This window comes from Rhipicephalus sanguineus, chromosome 10, assembly GCF_013339695.2.
Source record: "Rhipicephalus sanguineus isolate Rsan-2018 chromosome 10, BIME_Rsan_1.4, whole genome shotgun sequence".
Lineage (NCBI taxonomy): Eukaryota > Metazoa > Arthropoda > Arachnida > Ixodida > Ixodidae > Rhipicephalus > Rhipicephalus sanguineus.
Window position 1 is genome coordinate 108266382 of NC_051185.1, and position 21882 is coordinate 108288263.

The 21882-nt window shown below is 49.4% G+C and overlaps 1 protein-coding gene across 1 annotated transcript in view; it reads left to right on the top strand.

The window, feature by feature from the left end:
- LOC119406645 (sodium- and chloride-dependent glycine transporter 2) overlaps positions 1-21882 on the top strand; it is a 91407-nt gene that overhangs the window by 43217 nt on the left and 26308 nt on the right. Inside the window, exons 6-10 of the mRNA XM_049420169.1 lie at positions 1922-2046; positions 6487-6599; positions 8139-8376; positions 11701-11801; positions 13710-13865. Coding sequence (XP_049276126.1) covers positions 1922-2046; positions 6487-6599; positions 8139-8376; positions 11701-11801; positions 13710-13865 — 733 coding nt within the window. The remainder of the gene's footprint in view (positions 1-1921; positions 2047-6486; positions 6600-8138; positions 8377-11700; positions 11802-13709; positions 13866-21882) is intronic.

Sequence of the window (21882 nt, forward strand, 5' to 3'; positions counted from 1 at the left end):
GTTGTGGCGGTGGCCCCGCATCGCTCGCCCTTCTTCTAGAGATTCGCTGGCGGCTGCGGCGACTGGCGGGCTTACTCTAGCCGTACGAAGCCGCTCGCAGAAAACTCGCCGGTTAGTACGCGGCACGGTGGTTGGCGGCGCCTCGGCGTGATGGCTGCGGCTGCCCCTGTTGAACTGTTGCGCTATGTGGCTTGAAATGCGTCTTTGATGATGTATGACACCACGGTGAAATTATTTACATGCCATATTTTAGACGTTTGTTTTTATTTCACTTTGCCCGTATTTGACATGTGCGTGCGCCTTCATCCTCTCTGTGATGTGTCGCTGAATATTTGCAATATTTTTGTACTTTCCAGGGGTGAAATTATTTGCATGCGATATTTTAGAAGTGTGTTTTAGTTCACTTTGCACGTATTTGTAATGCGCGTGCGTCTTCACCCTCGCTGTCACGTGTGACTAACTATTTGCAACATTTTTGTGCTTTGCAGGATGCAGCCGCTGTCCACAGCGAGAAGAATGCTCTGTGCGCTGGCGCGTACAATGCCTGTCATCTATCGCTTCCGTTGGAGCAGCATCACAAAAAGGACTGTACGAGATATGACAACGCGGCTGGACCTGTATTGGACATTTGCAGTGAATTCAATGAAAGAAACCAGAAACTTTATATGTATAGAGAAAAATAAAATGCTTCATTGTCTCACTTTTGTCTTTCGTTGTCGCATTGACTGCGAAAGCAGTGACACACGGATGACTAAATATTCTTTCCCGTGCTCTTTTCCGTGGTATTTGTTGCTCACCGCGGAAATAAACACGCGAAAAAAGTATTAGGTAAGCCTTGCGGAGAGCAACTGTAGAAAATGATCGCTGGGGATAAAAAGTTAATCCGACAGGAGTATTTCAGTGGACCGACCGTTCGTCCGGTGTGGTGCGACTGCGAGGTCTAAGGGTGGCCCGGTAAGGTGTAAATGGGAGGACCAAATGTTAGTCCATTGAGGTGATCTGTGGGGACTGACCGTTGGCCGGTACGGTGTAAATGTGAGGAATAATTGTTAGTCCATTGAGGTGATCTGTGGGGACTGACCGTTGACCGGTAAGGTGTAAATGTGAAGACTAAATGTTAGTCAACTGTGGTGGCCTGTGGGGTCTAATTGTTAGACCCGGTGCCGTTAGTCCTTAAAGGGATTAATGGTTGTGGCAGCCCCATTAGGGTGTGTAGATCGTCCCCAAAGGGGCGGTCCACCTACCTTTTAACACTCAAAGGGACGATCCGCACACTCTTTTAACACCCCTTTTTCTTAGAGTGTAGGTGTGGGAAAAAGTGTATCAGTCAACCATCGGTGGTACTTACTGATAATGAAACGTCTTTTTTTGAATTGTGCTTAACTTGCGGTATTCTGCCCATATGGCTCGTGACTTGCTCCGCGCATGCCTTGTGATGATTATTTGCGCATATATGTTTAGTACCTTTCAAAAAATAAATCAGTTGTCAGTAAGCGTTCGTTTGTACCTTCTCTCTGGGTGTCCCCGTCTTTTGTGCACGCTACAGAGGTGTTTAAACATGAACAGGGGCTTCTCTTTTCTACTCGGACCGTGTGTTCTTGCGCGCTCGAAGATGTTTTATGATGCAGAAAACCGACGTTATGCGATAGCGACGGAAGGAATGCCAAGGGATTGGAGGCGCAGCCTGAGGTGGCAGAAGGGATAAAAATAGAATTTTGCAGTCATGAAAAGGAATCGACTGAAATAGCGTATGGCAGGGTAAGCTGGAGATTACTGGGAGGGGCCTTCGTCCTCCACCGGACACAAAGTATGCTAGTAATAATGATGATGATTGTGAATGTGGATGATGAAAAGACTGCTGCGCTAAACTATGATTTCTCATCAGTACAAAGTGCAGAATTTCGTTTATTTGTTTTCTCAGGGCCTTCTTGTTGCTGCCGCTGGTTATGACAGTGTCGAATCTACTGGGCTGTGCTCTGGTCTTCGGTGCAGGTGGATATTTGGCTCGACACCTGGGATGTTGCTTCCAGGACTTCGAGACATACGGTAGTGTACGCTTGTACTGTTACTTGTGGTTAGTGTACGACATAATAAGGTTCGAGCTCCCTGCGTAAAGATTTTGCTCACCTGCCAAGGAAGAGTTGTTACTTATCTCCACCAAAGAATGTGACATGCTTGGAGTACTTCTTGATGGCACCGATGAAGCGTAATAGCTAGAAAAGTAACGGGAATGAAACGTGCAGACACACCAGTGAAATACGGACGCAGCGAGAACCACCGCCAACTGTTTTTCAAGGCCCCCGAAAATTTGCCTGCGGGGAATCAGTGCAGGAGTTTTCGCGGACATGCAGAGCCGCCCTGTAGGGCACGGCCCAAAACACTTGGGCACATAAACCAATACGAGGGGTTGTTAACGTGGAACCATGCCACCGTGGTGGAAGCTCAAACGTGGAAAGAGAAGCTTGGAGGTCGACGGTTATGTTGTGTTTATGAATGCACAATCGAGAAAACTTCCTGGACTTTTCTTGGGGCCGCTTTGCGCCGATGTGCACGGGTTAGCAGTGCGGCGCCAGGTATCAGTTTTAGGCGCGCCACCTGGCCAGAGCTGGTTTCTCATATACTGCCAACGATGCCTCGAGCACACGCGCATTACAGCGATACAACCGACAGGACCACATGTTGGAAGCCGATAGACAGTTTTTCTGGTTTTACAAATATCAACCGGGCACCTTTGAATAGGATCGAAGTGATATATTTTATGGAAGAGAGACAACCGAATACATTTGTTGTGGGATGAGAGTTTCGCTTGATTACAGAGGCCCTGAACCACCCCTCGGGTTTAGTGAAAAAACACATATTACGAGCAGCGAACACGGTCATGAATAGTTCAGCCTGTAGCGAAGCGTTCGAACTCCGAAATGGGTCGACCTCTCGAGCGCCTTCTAGTGGGTCGTCCTCTTCTCTGAGAGCACGCTCCTCGTGCTGAGAGTCCGCCCTGCCTTGACTAGTGCTGTCGTGCATTGTCGCCGAGTGCCCGCCAGGGGCGTAGGCAGACATTTTTTTCGGGGGGGGGGGGGGCACCTCCTTGATCTGTAGTGGGGACGAGCAGGCAGATGTGGTCGAGTGTCATTTTCTGCTCTGTATGCTATGGCAAAAAAAAAAATTTCGGGGGGGGGCACGGGCCCGGTGTGCCCTAACGTGGCTACGCCCCTGGTGCCCGCTAATAAACGTCTTTACAATTTGGTGGAGGTGCTGTGCCCTTAAAACAACTTCAGTCTCCATTCGATAACCCCGGAGTTTCGATCCCGTACCGTGCCAGCTACCATGCCGCAAGACGCCGCCCACGCAAGACGCAAGACGTTTGGGCTGTGTAAGGCGCCCGCGACCTTAGAGCGCATGATGGATACCGTTCTGCGCAACTTGAAATGGCACACGTGCCTGCGCTACCTCGACGACGTCGTCGTTTTCGCCCCGGACTTCTCCATGCATCTTCAACGCCTGCGCAATGTTTTGACGCGTTTGAGCGACGCCGGGCTACAACTGAATCTACAGAAGGGCCGATTTGCAGCACGGCGGCTGACAATACTAGGCTACGTCGTGTCCAAGGATGGAATTCCCCCGATCCAGTGAAGCTTCGGGCCGTGATAGAGTTCCCCAAACCTGCGTCCGTCGAAGAACTGCGCGGTTTCGTAGGACTACGCTCCTACTTTCGGCGCTTCATCTGAAACTTCGCGACTGTCATATCGCCGCTGACGAAGCTCCTTGGTAGCAACGGGCCCCTCAATTCGTGGTCGTCAGAGTGCGATGACGCTTTCGGAAACCTCCGTCATTTGTTGACGTCTCCTCCCATACTACGCCACTACGACCATACGGCCCCTACAGAGGTACACACGGACGCCAGCGGTGTTGGCCTCGGCGCTGTCCTTGGGCGGCGCAAATCTGGGTTACCAGAATATGTCGTGGCATATGCCAATCGTACGCTTACTAAAGCCGAGACCAACGACACCGTTACGGAGAAAGAATGCCTGGCAATAATCTGGGCCCTTACGAAGTTCCGACCTTATTTGTATGGTCGCCCATTTGATGTCGTCACCGACCATCATGCACTGTGCTGGTTGTCGTCATTGAAGGATGCCTCAGGCCATCGCGCCCGTTGGGCACTTCGCCTGCAAGACAACGACATCCGCGTGGTGTACCGCAACGGACACCAGCATGCTGACGCCGACGCCCTGTCGCGCTCTCCCTTGCCTGACGACAATGCCCACAGCTCAGTGTGTCACTTTGCAGTTTCTTTCATCGACATTCACACCATTGCTACCGAACAGCGCAAGGATGATAGACTTGCTGAGTGATACATCGACCACACCATTCACTCGCGCGTTGCGTCGTCAAGCCCACCATTTCGCCGTTCGCGACGACCTCCTCCACCGACGCAATTGCAACGTCGACGGGCGCTAGTGGCTACTAGTAATACCCCGCAGTCTGCGTTCTGACATATGCGAGCCGTTCCGCTCTGATCCGCAGTGTGCACACTCTGGGGTATCGAAAACGTACCACCGCATTCGCTAACGGTACTTTTGGCGAGGGATGTACCGCTACGTGCAGAAGTTCGTTCGCTCCTGCATCGATTGTCAGCGCCGCAAAACTTCAACGCACCTGTCGCCGGCAGGTCTGCAACCTCTACCTTGCCCTGACCGACCGTTTGGGCGCGTTGGCATCGATTTCTATGGGCCACTTCCTCTGACGTCCGCTGGTAACCGCTGGGCCATCGTCGCTGTAGACCACCTCACGCGATACGCTGGAACTGCCGCCCTCCCAGCGGCTACAGCGCGCGATGTGGCCTCCTTCCTGCTCCACCGATTCATGCTGCGTCACGGTCCACACCAGGAGCTTCTGAGTGATCGAGGCCGTGTCTTCTTGTTGGAAGTCGTCGAAGCCATTCTCAAAGAGTGCAACGTTGTTCACCGCAAAACTACTGCTTACCACCCGCAGACGAATGGCCTGACCGAACGCTTTAACCGCACGCTCGGCGACATGCTCTCGATGTACGTTGCCACCGACCACACAAATTGGGATGCCATTCAGCCCTTCGTCACTTACGCCTACTATACCGCCCCTCTGAGTACTGGTTTCTCACCCTTTTTCTTATTGTACGGCAGGCACCCGTCGCACACAATCGACACAATCGACACAATCCTTCCCTACAAGCCGTATCGATCTGAATGTGCCTATTTCTGCCACAGCCAGACTTGCTGAGAAGTGTCGCGAGCTCTCCACGACCTTTATTACGCATGACCAAGAGCGGCAGAAGAGCATCTGCGGTGAGACCAACACTTCTGCACCCACGTTCCTCCCTGGAGCGCTCGTATGGCTCTCGGTCCCTACCACTGCATCTGGCCTCTCTTCCATACTACTGCCCAATTACGAAGGCCTCTACCGTGTCGTCGAACGCACATCCGCGGCCAACTACCTGATCGAACCCATGGAACCATCTGTGCGACATTGTCAACGTGGAGCGCCTGAAGCTCTACCATGGCCCGCTCATAGTAACGAGCTGCTAGGTCGCCAGGCGGCTCCCTTTATGTACCCGGGGTAATTGTTACGAAGCCTTCGAGATGAGTAATGGGTTGCGCTCTCTAGCGCCTTCTAGTGAGTCGTCCTCTTCTCTGACAGCACGCTCCTCGTACTGAGAGTCGGCCCCGCCTTGACTGTCGCTGTCATGAATCGTCACCGAGTGCCCGCTAATATAACGTCTTTACAAGGCAAATTCTGTAGTCGAGCGCTGCACGTACAGTTTACAAGCGGAACGCGAAGTTGCCGCTTTCTCTAGCGCGCGCTCTCTCTCTGCGCACACAGGCTCGTCCTCACTCTCTTTGAAGCTTTATTGTCTGCTAGTTCTCATTATTATTGTGTCTAACAAAGAAAAACGAGCCCTTAAAAGTCATCTTCTTTCCTTCATTCATAGCGAGGGTCTCGCTCTGGCAGACTTGATGCTTTCAGGTATTATGCGAGGGATTATTGGTCAGCTGCCGGCTCGTAAAAATATCACGTGCTACGGGACGCCAACAGGCAGAAAAAGAGTGTTCCACACTTGCTGCCATGGCTGCGATCAGCGCTGACTAACACTACTAGGTTTAAATACACATATATACCCCATAAGGTGGACGGGGGGATGACCGCCGCCGTAGCTCAGTGGTAGCATTGGACGCGTTATTCGAAAGTCGCAGGTTCGGTCCCTGCCGGCGGCAGGTTATCTTTTCGTTCACTTTACTTTCTTCACATTTATATCCTAATTACTGTAAATAACACCTCCTATGCTTTCCTTGGCATTATTGCCTGTTAGTTCTCATTGATATTGGTTCTCAAGAAATATTTGGTTCGCATGCTTCGACAATATACTTGAAGGTCGAGCCTGCATGTCTAGTGTACTTCAAGAGCTGTGGCAGTTCTAAAGCATACTTGATAAAATGGTGCCGCGTTGTGCAGCCTTCGTGTTCCCGTTCGTCATCTTCCCGGAGGTGTTGAAGACGATGTCCTGGCCGCGTCTCTGGACCGGCATATTCTTCTCTGCACTCTTCATCATATCAGTTGACACAATGGTGAGTAGGCCCATCATTAGAGCAGTGGTGTGAGGTACTCGCTGCTGCTCTTCTTGATGTTGAAAATGATGAAGTTTAATGCGTAAGCATTCTAGGGCTACTTCGCCCTGTAAACGTGCGCCCATACGGTAACTCCGTACGGTACATGGGAATACACGGATTCTTATGTAGGTGTACATGCCAGTGCCGTATCAGAGGAAACAGGACGGGGCCCTCGCGGTGGCTCAGTGGTTACGGTGCTAGGCTGCTGGTCTGAAAGGCGCGGGTTCGATCCCGGCTGCGGCGGTCGCACTTTGATGGGGGCTAAACGCTTGACGCCCGTGTACTGTGCTATATGTGTTTTTTTTATATCCTGCCTCTTGTACCTGTCCTGCTTGGGCCAGTTCTTGGTATGCAGTGTTCAATAAATAAATATATAAATAAATATTAAGTGCAAGTTAAAGAACCCTAAACAACCTCGACGATGAACCAGCTCTCCCAAATCAAAGTTTTGCTAGAGAACCCTGGGTGGTCAAAATCATCCGCAGCCCTTCATTACGACGTCGCTCATAGCTTGGAACCATGTGGGACACTAAACTTCATAAACCACGACCAAAGCAAGGCAGTACAATTGTTGCCGCGAGTAACCATCTCATACGGCCGGTCCAACAAGCAACCATATCATACAGCCGCTCCAGCAATTAAGCATGTCATATAGCTGGCGCAACAAGTAACGATACTATAAAGGTTGGTTTTGGCTAATATCCGCTAAATAATGACTCTTGTTGGCTAATAGCTAGCGTTACCCTATGTTGGTCGAATAATGGCGTGCCGCCCCACCCAACGATGGTTTTCTGTAAATTCAATAATAATAAAAGTCCATTCTCTCTCTCTCTCTTACGGACCACCTGAGAATTCCTAAGTACGGACGTTCACTTTGTTTTCGTGGAAAGTGTATAGTCAGTCTAATCGTCCAGGTGTAAGACCTTCAGGCAATAGTAACAATTGCCGGAGTATTACGTGCCAAAACCACCATTTGATTATGAGGCACGCCGTGGTGGGGGACTCCGGATTACATTTCGACCATCTGGAGATCTTTAACGTGAACCTAAATGTAAGCACGCGAACGTTCTTTGCATCTCTTCCCCTTCGAAATGCGGCCGCCATGGCCTAGAGTCGAACCCACGCCCTCGACCTTTGCAACGCGAAACCCTCCGTGCTAAGCTACTATCACAGCGGGTCAGACTTTCAAAGGGAGTGGCGCCTCCAATATCGTTGTTCTTAGTGGTTTTTTTAAATCGTTTTCGTCAAAACTAGCTGGTTGTTTGTGCTTCTAGAATTCCAATGACCACGAAAGCTCAAATAAATAAATAAATAAATAAATAAATAAATAAATAAATAAATAAATAAATAAATAAATCAATGAGAAATTGGACATGGTCCTCTTTTTGCCAGCTCCTGTGCCGCGCTTGCCAAAGAATTCTTGGTTGAAGCCGACACTGCGCAACTTGCATCAATGTTCGTGTGCGCAGCGTCTCATCCACCGCTTGCCGTGCGCAGATCTTCAACGTGTGCACGGTGATCGCGTGCGCGGAGGACTTGTTCCCGCAAGTGCGCGCCAACAACAACATCAACAAGGTGGCCTTCTTCGTGTGCATCGGCATGTTCGTGTCGGGCTTCCCGACCGTCACCCAGGGAGGCACGTACATCGTCAAGCTGCTCGAAGACCACACCATCCATGGCGTCATGAACCAGTTCATACCGCTTGTCGAGATTGTGTTCGTCATATACATCTACGGTAAGATATCGCCTGCTCATCGTTCGCTGGGCAGGCGCTTCCTTCGGCGCTGTGCTTTTCAAGCGGTCTCATTATATAGATACTGATCAGTTCTTGGATAATATAATAATTATTGGGGTTTAACGTCCCAAAACCAAGATATGTTTATGAGAGACGCCGTAGTGGAGGGCTCCGGAAATTTCGGCCACCTGGGATTCTTCAACGTGCACCTAAATCTAAGTACACGGGCCTCAAGCATTTTCGCCTCCACCGAAAATGCGGCAGCCGCGGCCGGGATTCGATCCCGCGACCTGCGGGTCAGCAGTCGAGCACCATAACATCTAGACCACCGTGGGGGGTCAGTGCTTGGACGTTCGCCTGTCAACTGTGAAGAAATATTAATAAGTGTTGGGGTATTACGTCCCCAAATCACGATACGATAACGAGGGACACCGTAGTGGAGGGCTCCGGAAATATTTGACCATCTGGCGTACTTTAACGTGCACCTAAACCAAAGTACACGGGCCTCTAGCATTTCGCCTCCATCGAAATGCGGCCGCAGTGGCCGGAATTCGATCCCGCTACCTTCGGGTCAGCAATCAAGCATCGTAATCACTGGACCACCATGGCGGGTGACTGTGAAGGAATAGGAATTTCGTTTTCAGCCGTAGCTTTAGAGGATCACTTTCGATGAGAGAAACATTAAGGGTCACACGTCGAATTCCAGTGCCGGCTATTGTGACGTATTCACAGCATCGCGAAACGAATCTTCAGGACCCGAGGTGCGTTATGAACATCCACCGCATTCCAGCGAAATCACGATTGCGAAGGATATACTTTGTGTTTTTCGAGGACGAGGTGATTCTTATTTCTTAAAAATTCATTGATAAGGTAATTTCCGGTATACTATCCTCAGTTTGCTTCCAGCGATCCCTTATAAAAATAAATTTAGACAGTCTATAGACTGTGCGGATGTGCTAGTGCAATATTTTATCAAAATGGTGAACCAATTAAAGTTCTTTGATATAAGAGAAGCAGTAAGTCAGGAGCCATATTGGAAGGACTCACAGAAACACCTTGATGAATGATTTCAAAAGCAGTTAAGACGCTGTGAAATACCCTATAATTTCACGCATACATGGAAACTCAGCGAAGTGGCCACGTTTCTGAGTTCCAGTAAAGGGGGGATTGAATGTCACGGATGATGCGGTAGCACATAATAAAGGAAACGGCATTCGCAGCGACCGTTCCTAAAGGAAGTTGAATGACGGGGCGAGAAGAACACACGAGCAGCTTACGGAACTTACTGCATGTGTCTTCTGGAGTTTAGAGGATCTGATTTAAACTCATGCTCGAGGAGGGGCCTGATTGTTAAAAAAAAGAAAAAAAAGAAGAAGAAGAAGAAACTCCCAGCCAGAGTGGAACACGCAGGGCAGCCACAATGCAAGCTGTAGGTACTCAGAACAAAAAACTGTGGTATATACTGCATACATTTTCCTAGATACAGTGAGCTGTGCTTTGTAATAAAAAATACTTTCAAGGATTATGTATTAATAGACTACGGGCACTTTGTTGTTTTGGAGCGGAATGTTGAAGCTTGACAATATCCTGATTTAATACGGCGATCTGGGCGAGTTGGTATATTAACATCTTTGGTTAAACGTGCAGCGCGGCACAGAAAAAAGTCGTCCGTTTCTCGTCCTTTGTCTGTGCCGCGCTCCACGTTTACCCGAAGGTGTTGACGATATCGTTGCAAGCAAGAGTCGTTTTGCTGTGATCTTTCGGCGTGTGAATTGATTTAGGACGGGCTACGCATAATATCTTCTCTTCATATTTTACCCGCCTTATAAGCGGACTTTCACATTTTTTCGTCACCCAGCTGTGTTGCCGTTATGTCATCAGGTTGTATGACAGCTCACCCAAAATTTACGTCACCAAGTGTGAGCGATCACTGGTACGGCGCTGAGTGCGTCGTTCGATCGTCTTCTGAGTCGATACAAACCAAATCGTACCTTTGCAGCCCATATATAGAGCTACTTGCATGGAGAAATTAGCGTACGGAGAAGGAAAAAAAAAAAGAAAAAAGGGAGGACAACACTTCATGATTATTGCGTGCGTGTGCGCTCGTTTCATAATGGAAACACTGCAACATATCCAGCTGAAGGCGCTTTTACGATACAGAGTGATATATACTGGACAGAAGTCTGCTGTGGGGTAGTTGTTGCCGCGCCCGAACTCTCGGCTGCACAATGAGTGCAGCAGAGATTGACGTATATGTGTTCTCAACAAATGAGTAAACTAAAGTGGTGGGTATCTGTAGCTCTATCTCAGAGCCCTGTCTGTTCGCGTCATCATGGGACGTGGGGCCTAGCTATGGGGCATGAACTAAAAGCCTTGCTGGCTTTCAGTTCATGGTCTTCAATATCGTTTGTACGTATGTTGAAATAAAATTTGATTTGATTTTATAGATAGCCTCCCTAATGAAAAATTTGGGTGTAACCCGGTTCTGATGAGTACCCGAGTGTAGTTGGGTATTGTGCTCCAATGCAAATTTATTGTTGCTTACTTCGCCACATGACGGTGACTGCGAGCAACCTTTCGCGCGAGCACGAATGATGTCGGTCATCTGGAGGAATAAGGGTGTACCGTCAGAGGACACGAGGAAAGGTTAAACAGGCACGCACTTGCCGCGGTGCCATGTTTGAGCTGCACCTTTATCCCGCAATATGCTATAGACTATTTTACGGACGGGTTTCTGTGCCGCCATGCTGGGCTGTTAACCTTGCCGTGTTTTATCTTGAACAACTAAGCGAACAGTGTTACGGTGGGCGTGTACACATGAAAACTGTTGGGTTGGTGCATTCGGCGTTTCCGGCTTTATCAGTTCGCGTCAGATATACAAAAATAAGAAAACATTCGTTTAACAGCCCATGATGGCGGTGCCCATATGCCTTTCGTAACATAGTCTATACCAGCAAGCTCAACATGCATCATTGATTAATGTCGGCCAGCTTTCTTTCTTTGCTTTTAAAATTTTCATTGATATAAGTCGATAAATAATAGGGCATGTTTACTAGCAAAAAAGACGTGGACGAGAAGAAGGAATACGGGACAACGCTAGTCTTCTCGTCCACGTCTTTTTCGCTAGCAAACATGTCTTATTATTTACGTTACCAACTAGCGCAACTTTCCGCTTTAAAAGCTGATGCATGTGTGTCCTTTCTTACCGCAATTTGGCCGCTTCAAAGTAGCGCTTTTTTTCTGCACCCACATGATTACACCATCGTTACCGGAACTAAATTAGCTGCATTCAGATTACGCGGCATTCGCAATCTCTTTTCACAGGCCTGCGACGGTTCTCGTTCGACGTGCAGTTCATGCTTGGCCGAGGACCCAACTTCTATATGAAGATCTGCTGGACCATCATCTGTCCCATAGCGATGACGGTGAGAGACGTTCATTCCAGTACCGAGACGCTAAACTGCGTCTGTATGTTGAGCAGATAACGTATCGCGCATCGGATTACGGGGATCATATTCCGCCCGAAGGAGAGGTTCGCAACTGAAGAAAAAAAATTATACTGAGGCGTCATCATATGTAACGGTTCAGAAAGCGAACCGTTCAATTGGCCCCGCGCGATTGGTCCGAATAAAGATCACTGTTTTTCACACGCAAGCGCTATTCTGACCAATCACGCCAGGGCAAGCGAGCGGTACACTATAAAAAAACAGACCGGCAGATCCCACGCACTGTGGGAATCGATGTAATGCGAAGCAGCCAGCAAAGAGCTGCATACATCGCCTTGTTTGCCGTTAAGGCAAATGAAGCCAGTCATGTCGTGACATCTAGGCTAGAGCACTGCACGGGCCGAGATTCTCGACCGGGGCCCGGCCTGGGCCCGGAACTCGTTCAAGTTTACCCACACGAACCCGCCTCGGTGACTCAAAGCTAGACCCGGGCCCGGCCCGAACCCGAGAAAAAATTTCACCTACCCGGCCCAGCCCGGCCCGACCGCAGATCGGGCCCAACAGGGGCCCGAGCTAATAATCTACGTCGTTTTGCCCGAACATAGAATCGACAACAAGGCAAAGGACTGTGGGATGAACTCTTCGGCAAAGTGCGAACGTTTCTTGTGTGTCTTGTGTGTGAACATTGCTGTCGCCACGCGGACATTATGCATGACGTGAGAACATTCCTTTTAAAAGGACATTGTCGTGAGTGAGTTTTACAATACTCTAAAAAAGATGGTTGATCCCTCTGTCATAGGAATCGGTATAACACGAAAGTGACACGTGTCGTAACAGAGTACTCGATTGCTTTAGTGCATTGGTATATCAGAACTTGTGTAATGTTTATTGTTGTTTAGCAGATGTACCAACGTCTGATGTGGACGCACTCACGTTGACGCCTAGTGGCACATCTCCGTACCTGCGACTAACGCCCATGAGCATGATTTAACCCTTGCGGTAGCTGAAGTTCTTAACATATACGTGGACACCACATATGGTGAATCCCGCGCAAATATGGCATCAACAAGCATATAATAAACACTCACACTCGTTATGCACTCCTCCAAAGCGTCGTGTCTTGCGCGACGCTTTGGCTGTTACAGCCTGGCTGTTAATTCTCACAGGGCGAGCAGGGAACGCGGTGCGACAGCCAGGCGAGCGTCGGACAGCTATTTTTCGTTATGGATGGATGCTATGAGCGAGGCTTGGACCAAAAGCCACTACCTCGCGGCGGGTTAAACGAAATTACACTTCCATTGGAAACGCGCCGAATGGAGCGGTCGCAGCAACGGCGCATTTTTTGCTTTTTTTTTCGAGCCAGGTGGCACACATGTCACCACCCCGTTATAAAGGGGACGCTCATAGGATCCATCCATCCATCTATGCAAGAGCACCGTGAGAGGAAAGCGTGAAAGATAAAAGGTGCATTCACGTTGCCTCCGTTATGTGTTTGGCGGTAGCTCAGTGGTCTAAACGCCCGCCAGCCGTCTTCGCGGACTGAGAGGTCATGGATTCGGCTCCTGTCAACGGAACTTTTCCTTATAGTTCTTTCTTTGCCATTTCATGGCGTTCATTTTGCTGACGTATTTCCGTGACGGAAACTTGGTGGACTCGGGCATAAAACACTTTCGTGTTAAAAAAGCGCTCGCCCTGCGTTTTTCTTTCGCTCTGATCATTAAGTATTCATTATAACATTGCGGTACCGTATTATAACGACAGCTATGCTATTCCTACTGGCCCCAGCGCAAATCGTGATCAATGTAACTTTTGAGGACTTGTACTACGTATGCACAACTTCTTGCACCTATCATAACCCAGTTTTGTGATCTTGTTCTGTCATGACAGGCGGCATGCGTGCACCGGTTGACCACGTACATTCCTCCCGTGTACATGAACGCACCCATTCCGAGACAGTACAAGGCGCTCGCGTGGGTCGTGGGTGGCGCCGGCCTGCTCCAGATCCCCATGGGAATCTTCTCCTGCATTCTGGAGAACATCAGGGTAAGCACTGAAAGAGAGACGCATCTCCGGGCGTTGCTGACCTGAGATGCTGCTGTCCCGCAGAACAGCTCACACACAGGGCGGCACTTGCGTGAGAGTTATTGTTCATATCCATTGGCACTACGCGAGTGCGAGTAGCTAGCTGTGCTCCCTTAGAAATAATGGAGTGAAACAACGAACTGTACTTACATATCCGGATTGCTTCAAGTGTGCGGCTTCATGCGCATAATTCCTCTATTGAAGCGGATATCGCTAGGCTTTTCCTTCCGGGGCTAGGCGCATCTGCTTGGTCACCTTGCCGACGAAAGTCACGGAGACAGTACACTCTAAGCCGATACCGGAACTGACGTTGTCAAAAGCGGGTCCATTTCCGTAGGACGTGTAATCGCTATCGCCTGTGTTGCCTGAGTCGTGTGGTGGGTGTTCGCGCATATACGTCGTAGGCTCCCCAAGCATCGCTTAGTGGTGCTGCTACTCTTGACAGGCAGCGCCATCTGTGGCATAAAAATAGATACTGGGGGCAAACAACGTGCGTTTTCCCTTCTCTCCAATGCTTTGCCGCCCGCTTCCACGCACGTGCAGAGCTCTCGCGGTGCACTTGCGGGTCTCACAATGTACCGCCAGCAGTGCGGCTTCAAAAAGACCTTCAGCTGGACAGGCACTTCCGAATAGCGAACTTGATAAAAGGAGAAAGGCTCGTCAATCACGTTTACGGTGGAGTGCAGATGATCGGCGACAACGACGCCCAACTCAAAGCGAAATGCATTTCCCAAGTCGCGATTACACCGTGCAAGACGTATACCTCGAGGTAAGTCTCATTCTGTCATGTTAAAGATGCGTAATGGTCCACATGTACTCCGAAATGAAGCCGTGCACGCCATCGATGTTCTGCGCTGTGGACTATCAATCATATGATTGTTGTTTTGATATGTCATGCTTGCAGTAGCAGCCGTGTACTTTCGTGAACAAACGTTTGCGGCGTGCGAGAAAAAGAAATTATGCGGCCATGACACTTTTTCCTGAGAAGGTTAGAGTCAAGTCCTCCGTGCCTCTGGAGCATCACATGCCGATTAAGACGCCAGACAGCTAGCTGAGCTTTAACCATTGTGAAGCAAGATGAACTGCTCGCCTCGTTTTTTCAGCCCTCACGTCGTGCTTGCACTCTCTTTTATGATAATAATAACAATATCTGCGGTTTAACGTAACAAAACCACGATATGACTATGAGGGACGCCGTAGTGGAGGGCTCCGGAAATTTCGACCGCCTGGAGTTCCTTAACGTGCACATAAATCTAAGTACACGGGCCTCGAACATTTTGGCCTCCATCGAAAATGCAGCTGCCGCGGCCGAGATTTGATCCCGCGACCTTCGTGTCAGCAGTCGAGCGCCATAACCACTAGACCACCGTTGCGGGGCCTCTTTTTATGAGGATATCGACTTGACAGGCGTATAAAACCTGCTGCGCGAACGCGGCTAGAAAATCGCTCAAGGTCAGAAGGTGGTTACGTCGAGGTTGGAATTGCAAAGCATGTATTAAGTGCCAGTTATATTTAGCGGCTTAAATATATATCATCCTAATAAAGTGACAAAAACAAAGAAAACCTGCAGAACGATGTGAAAGCTTGCTGAAAATGCACAGACGTTCGTTCCGGCGTGATAAAGCAGCCTTCCCGACGCGTAAATTGCAGGCGCCAAACATTAATTTTGTCAATGTGCCGTGTTCAGTTGAATTCAACCAACCGCGCAACGCTAACGGTATAACGCGAGTGTGAACTTTCAACAACGACGGGTAGGTCTCACGAACACGGGTAATGAAAACACAAAGTTGTTTCATCTCCAACCGTAACTGGACTTTCACAATGCCAGAAGACAGCGAGTAATCATTACTGTAGTCTCTGCGTGCTTGCGCCGCGTTACGCACCGATTCAGGCAGTCGAAACGAACGAAAGCGATGAACTCAGACAGCCAAAACAGAAGGCGAGACAGCGCTGTCAGGAAGGACATACTTCATTCTCCGTACTGCAGTGATCCACGCTTGTCGCCTTTATTTCTCGTGCGACATGCCCGGGAACAGATACAGTTTCACACGTGAATCGCGTGCCTTGGTGTTGTCTGCACTGTTGTGGCAGCTCACGAGACAGTAATACTTCGGACCTTGCTTCCGCTTCCGCGGGGTCGCATCTGCCAACGCGGAAATATAGCTTCGCACAGCAAGCCGCTTGGTTCAGCATGCCAAGCTGTCGGCACGGATCCCCAGTTCCCCGCACCGACGGAGCAACGCGCGCGTGCGTGTTCCCGCTGCCGAAAAACAGGATGAGTAGTATGCGCCTGCCCCCAGTTTCGCTAGAGCTTCTCTCCACAGCCGCAGCGCGGCGCTCTCGTCGCGCCGTAAACCTGAGCTTGGGTGCCCTACTGACTTGCCTGGCAAGTACTTAATCGTTTTTCTAGAAAGCCAATTGCAGAAAATGAAGTTTTGTAACGCTTAATAACAGCTTGAGGAAAGCGCCGCTTCTCATAAAGTTTCAATATGTCAGTTTTGTCTTCCATTAAAAATATTGCTGCTCTGAATTGAAAGGATAAGATGGTGGTTTCAGATTTGCAAAGCTTAATAATGATCGCCAAAAGAAAAAAAAACGAGGCATAGAAATATATGGCAGAAAAAAATTTCCGTTGATATTATGACTGAAGAAAGGAACATGAGAGTCTAGTATCAGAAAAATATCGCCAATTCATCTGCGATTCGCTTAGAACATAACATAGTTGACCTCTGCCAGTACACAATTTCCTATGGAGCCAAAAAGACTGTCGTTGAACTCCACCGCAATGAATGTAGAAGCCCATCTCAGCATTTGTAGCCACTCAAAAAAGCTGCAGCATCAAGTACCACAGAGTAATGAAAAACGGCGCAGTACAACGAAGACAAGAAAGACCAAGAAAAACCAGCGCCGGCTACCAACAGGCGGCATTATGTATCAGCTCCCCATCAATCGCACTAACAGACGCACATATTAGGTGTCTCCGTTGTTGAGCGTTTCACGTTCCTTGACAAAACAGGGCATCTGCGCATGAGTTAGAAAAATCTTCTCCCTCGTCTCCCTTTCTAAAATGCGTATATATTTGTACAGCAAAAATAAACGCACCTGTCAGCGCTGGTCTTGTTTGGTCTTTCTTGTCTTCGTTTATTGCGCTGTTTTTAAGTATGATTATGTACCAACAAGCTTAAGGTCATACATTTTTAATATAAACAGAGTATGTGAGTACTGTGCTGGACTCTATGCTGTGCTGGTGCATAGTTTGTTAAAGATGTGTGCTGCGAGGTTAAATCCGCAAAATGATACAAGAGGAGAAAAAATGAACGCATCATTTTTCTTAATTCTTTTTTCCTGTAGATTTTATCATGCGCACATATCCTTCGTAAGCCACGTCATTCCTGTGAGCGAATCAGTACTTGCAAATTAGGTGGATCTGAGAATGGCCGGAATAACGCCCTCGGTGAGTTGTCTGAACATAATTCGAAGGCAGCGTCTACCTGTTCGTCATGATGACTACATCGATTAAGCGTATGTTAAACGGGAGAAGCAGGCGCCGAATTCACAAAGCTTTCTCTTGCCCACGCAATTTCTCAGCCAAGAATTCTCGTATCTCGAGGGGGTACGATAGCAGTGGTACGAATTTAACTTACTCGCCACTTTTGAGGGCAAGGAGGCAACGCGAAATCTGATGAAACGACAAGGAAAGAAAGAAGCGCGCGCAGATGACAGCAAGGCAGCACGCGAAGCGTCCATAGCATCGAGGGTATACGATGACAGCGAATGTATTTTCGACGCATCTCAGCTTTCCAGTTCCGGGCGTCTGCTACAGCGCTCACGCGTTGCCGCGTTGCAGCAGACGTCCTAGGGTCCTGCGCGAAGCCAAGCGCTCGTGTTTCATCGGTGACCACAGCTGAAAAAACTCTAGTTGCTCGGTGGCGTTAAGCAATAATTCGTGCGCTATCTCGTGAATTGCAGGCGCGAACAACGCTCCAGATGCATCGCATCTATGAAACTACGCATAAACTGAAACAATGAAGGTTTGAAGATGTGGCCGAAACGTCTCCCCCTGTTTACCACAACCAGCTTAGTTATATTTTCACGAAGCGGCGCTGCCACTCAACTAATTAGGCATGTTCGAGCACGGTATGCTGCTTGCCATTAGGGTGTTTTGTACGCAAAATGTTGCATTTCTTACAAAGGTCTTAGTACAAGACATAGGAGCGGCTTTTAAGCCTACGTAGAAACTGTACAGAAATATAAAGCAGCAGTAAAAAGGTATTATGAGCGTAATGTCGCAGGTTCAATTAACTTCAGCATTTTGACAGGGCCAGAATGCGAGAGCAATCGTATACGCTTATATATGTGAACGTGTAAAACGAGAAAAATTTGTCGGGAGGTTTTCATATTGTAATGCTTTCAAGAAAACACGGCGCAGTCATTTCGTCCTTGCGGGGTTTGTGTGAGCAAACATAAAAGAAGCGGCGTTCAGTTGTCTCGGCCTGAAGTGACGTGACTACACGTGCGCCTGGATTCACAGGGCGCGCGCGTGCTGCGCGTTCGCACGATTAACAAAAAAGAAAAAAGACTGCGTTCGCGTGACTCTCATTCCGTCATTGCGAAAGCGTGAAATCGAAGCGATAGAGGAGAAGCTAACCAAGACGATCCCCTGGCGCAGTAGACGTCATGGAAAGCTTGCGCGGTGCGGCATCGGATGCTTGGCGAGCATAAAAAAGCGGCGTTCGCGTTACTTACGAACGTCTATGGGAGCGAAAGCCATACAAAAGCGAGCGAAAGTGTGACTGTGCTTATATATGAGAATCGAAGAAAATTAAGTGAGTAGTGATTGGATTAGTGAAAGCTTATTTAAATGACGATATTCGAAACACATTGGGTATTCATTTAATCAGTGAAAGTGAGACTAGTGACAGTCAATTAGCGATAGTTGATTAGTGATGTCTCACTCGATATAAAGTGCACGGCAATATAGTTACACTTGATGGCTTTAACCTTCCAGTCGCCTTAGGCGAATGCATTAAGGATATATACATTGTAAGGATCCAAGAGCGGCGCTCGGGCACTGGCGCGAGCTGGGCTAGGACGAAGCAGACAACGACGAAGGAGAATAAGAACAGCCGGCCCAGCGAACGGGCGTTGTCTCTTGTTTCTCTGCGTGACAATGGCGCAGTCGTCGGAAACGAAGCCTTAGGGCAGAAGCCGCCTCTGTTCGTCGATCTTCGCCAGTCAAGGAACGCCATCCGCGCTTCCTAGGACATGGACACCGCATACCTGCCGCCGCAGGAAGGACAGTTCGGGGACGGCGTCCAAGCCTCCCCGGCACCCACTACCTGCCGGCGCTACAAGCACCGTCGGGGAAGGGCCAGGCCTCCTCGGCGGCTCGATGGCACTATACCGGCGCCTTACATTCATCGCGTCGACCACGCTCTCCATTGATTCACGACATCGCCGCGCTGATTGCGCGACGACTACATATTCCGCGGCCGCCACCACTGGTTCTCCGGGGCGGTTCAACCGACGATGCAGCGGATATCATCCGCACCGCTGCAAGCCTGTCGCAGTGACTCGCCGGCATGGCATCTCATCCCGGGTTCTCGACACCAACGTGAGTGCCGAGGCCCCCGTAATCTCCGCGGACACACCGCCTTGGTCTCTTCAAGCTCCTCGCTTTGACCACTCACAGACGTCATGCGCGCGACATACCTCCTAGCTAAGGAGCTACACCGTTTCGCCGCGAGAAATTCGGGTCTTCGCAAGCCACATTACCATCAGTGGCTTCATGGGAACTACCGGTGTTCCGGGGTTTCTAAGATCACGTCTATGCGTGGGTGGCTACCATCAATGCGCAGGGCTCTCGCCATGCCTGGCCGGGAAAATCCAAATGGCTGGTGGCCATCGACCACCCTTCGCGATGCCGCCAAGGCATGGCATGCCTACGAAGGCGTCAAGCAGCAGTCCTGGTCTCAATGGTTGTGAGAGGTTGACATGTCTCTTTCGCCCCCTTTTTCATGTCTGCGACGTCGTGTCTGCCGACAGAGTTTCTACCCCGCATGGCATTTGCGAACCACAATACCTCGACGGTGCAGCTCGGGCATTCCCCAACCTGCCTCCGTCGGAGATCGAGCCCATGTGGGGCACCGCCTTGATGACCCATCGATGCCCTCGAGCCCCCAACACAGATAGGTTCCCTGGCTGCCATGATGTGGATGCAGGTGCTGCACTCCGGTGCTGGTCGCTGTCTCCTGCGCCGGCATCTGACGCCACGACATCGCTAAGAAAGCCCGAGACCACTCATCCAGATTTCGCCTTTCTTTTGGACCCCGAGCAGATGAAACTCCGGCCGTGCTTGGTACGCTTCCAATGAAGGCACCAAAAGAACCTACGGCTTCCCTCGCCGTTGCTCGCCGACAAACTGGAGCCTCTTCCGCAGGCTTCAAGAGCCGTCTACAGAGTTGTCGATGGTACATGACCACGTTCCGCTGAGCGAGGCGGAGTCTACCGGGCAAGCGCAAGGAAGTTGCTGAGTCGTTATTACCACGGCCCGTTGACTTGCCCCATGATCCCTCTGTTGTTGACGTGGAGAATGTGGCTGCAGAAGAGGTTTTCTCAGTTTCCCCAAAGCCACGAATGATTTCATTTTTCTGACGAAGCTCCCGACATTCCTCCTCTCGTTTTTGACAATGCGGATGTGACTGAATTCCTGAAAGAAGTGGAAAAGACAGCACGAGAAGCCATGCAGACACCGATGCCTCCTCGGATTCTGTGTCGGCACCCTCCTTTGAGCAGGCCGCCTTCGCGGTTACCTCCACGACACAGCCAGAAGCCGACCACCAAAGCATGTTTTCACAGCCTATGAAATCAAGTTGCTGCGTGGCCGAGACCGTCCAGCACGCAACAGCAAGGACGCCCTCCAGAGGCAATTTGCAGCTCGCCATGCAATTTCGCAGCGTGGCCGAGTGTAAGATCCAAGCGGCGCTCGGGCACTGGCGCGAGCTGGGCTAGGGCGAAGCAGACAACGACGAAGGAGAATAAGAACAGCCGGCCCAGCGAACGGGCGTTTGTCTCTTGTTTCTTTGCTTTCGACATTATATATATATATATATATATATCTATATATATATATATATTATATATATATATATATATATAATATATATATATATATATATATATATATTAATATATATGTACACAATGAAGTAAGTGCTACAGTGGCCAGCTCGCTTTCGGAGCACTGTAGCGGTGGTCGAGTCGTTACAGCGTCCGACTACAATGCGGGAGGTGAATGCGTCGATTCGTAGTGGTCGGATAATAGCACCCACCTATTTTTTTTTTTTCACGGAATAAACATGCCCGGCCTGAGGTATGTGAGTTCCGCGCACTCCCATGCTTGAGAAGGTGGCCATTTACGCCCTTTCTTTTCACTCCCCTTTTATACCCAGAAAAAGTGCGCGTGCTCCCCTCACGAATTAAAGACATAAGAGTATATTTGTTTTTGCTCTAACCACTATCATTGCAAGAGCGGCCTGTCCCGAAACCCGCTTACCATACCTGGGCATTACTTTTCACGACTCTGGCTATTCGAGTGCCGGTAAGATATCACGGTGTTTTTAAGAACATCAAGAGACACGCGGCGACCAAATTGCTTGCGGCCAAGATGACTGCCTTTGTCGGGACACGTTTCCGTGCTAGTTCGGTGGGATTAATTACACGCAGCAGCGTAAAACGACAGGGACAGAGAGAAAAGACACAAGCACAGTGATGTGTTTGTGTCTTCTCTCTCGGTCTCTGTCGTGTTGCGCAGCTCCGTGTAATGCCTCTGTCAATGGTTATAAGAAACTCCCGCAGGGTATCGAGTTCTGAGGAAGGGGGAAACAGTAGGCCGGGAAAGATTACGGCAAATTCATTCGCGTCATAAGGGCTATTCTTCCCTTAGTAAGTAAATGAAAATTTTAAACAGGAGTTTATT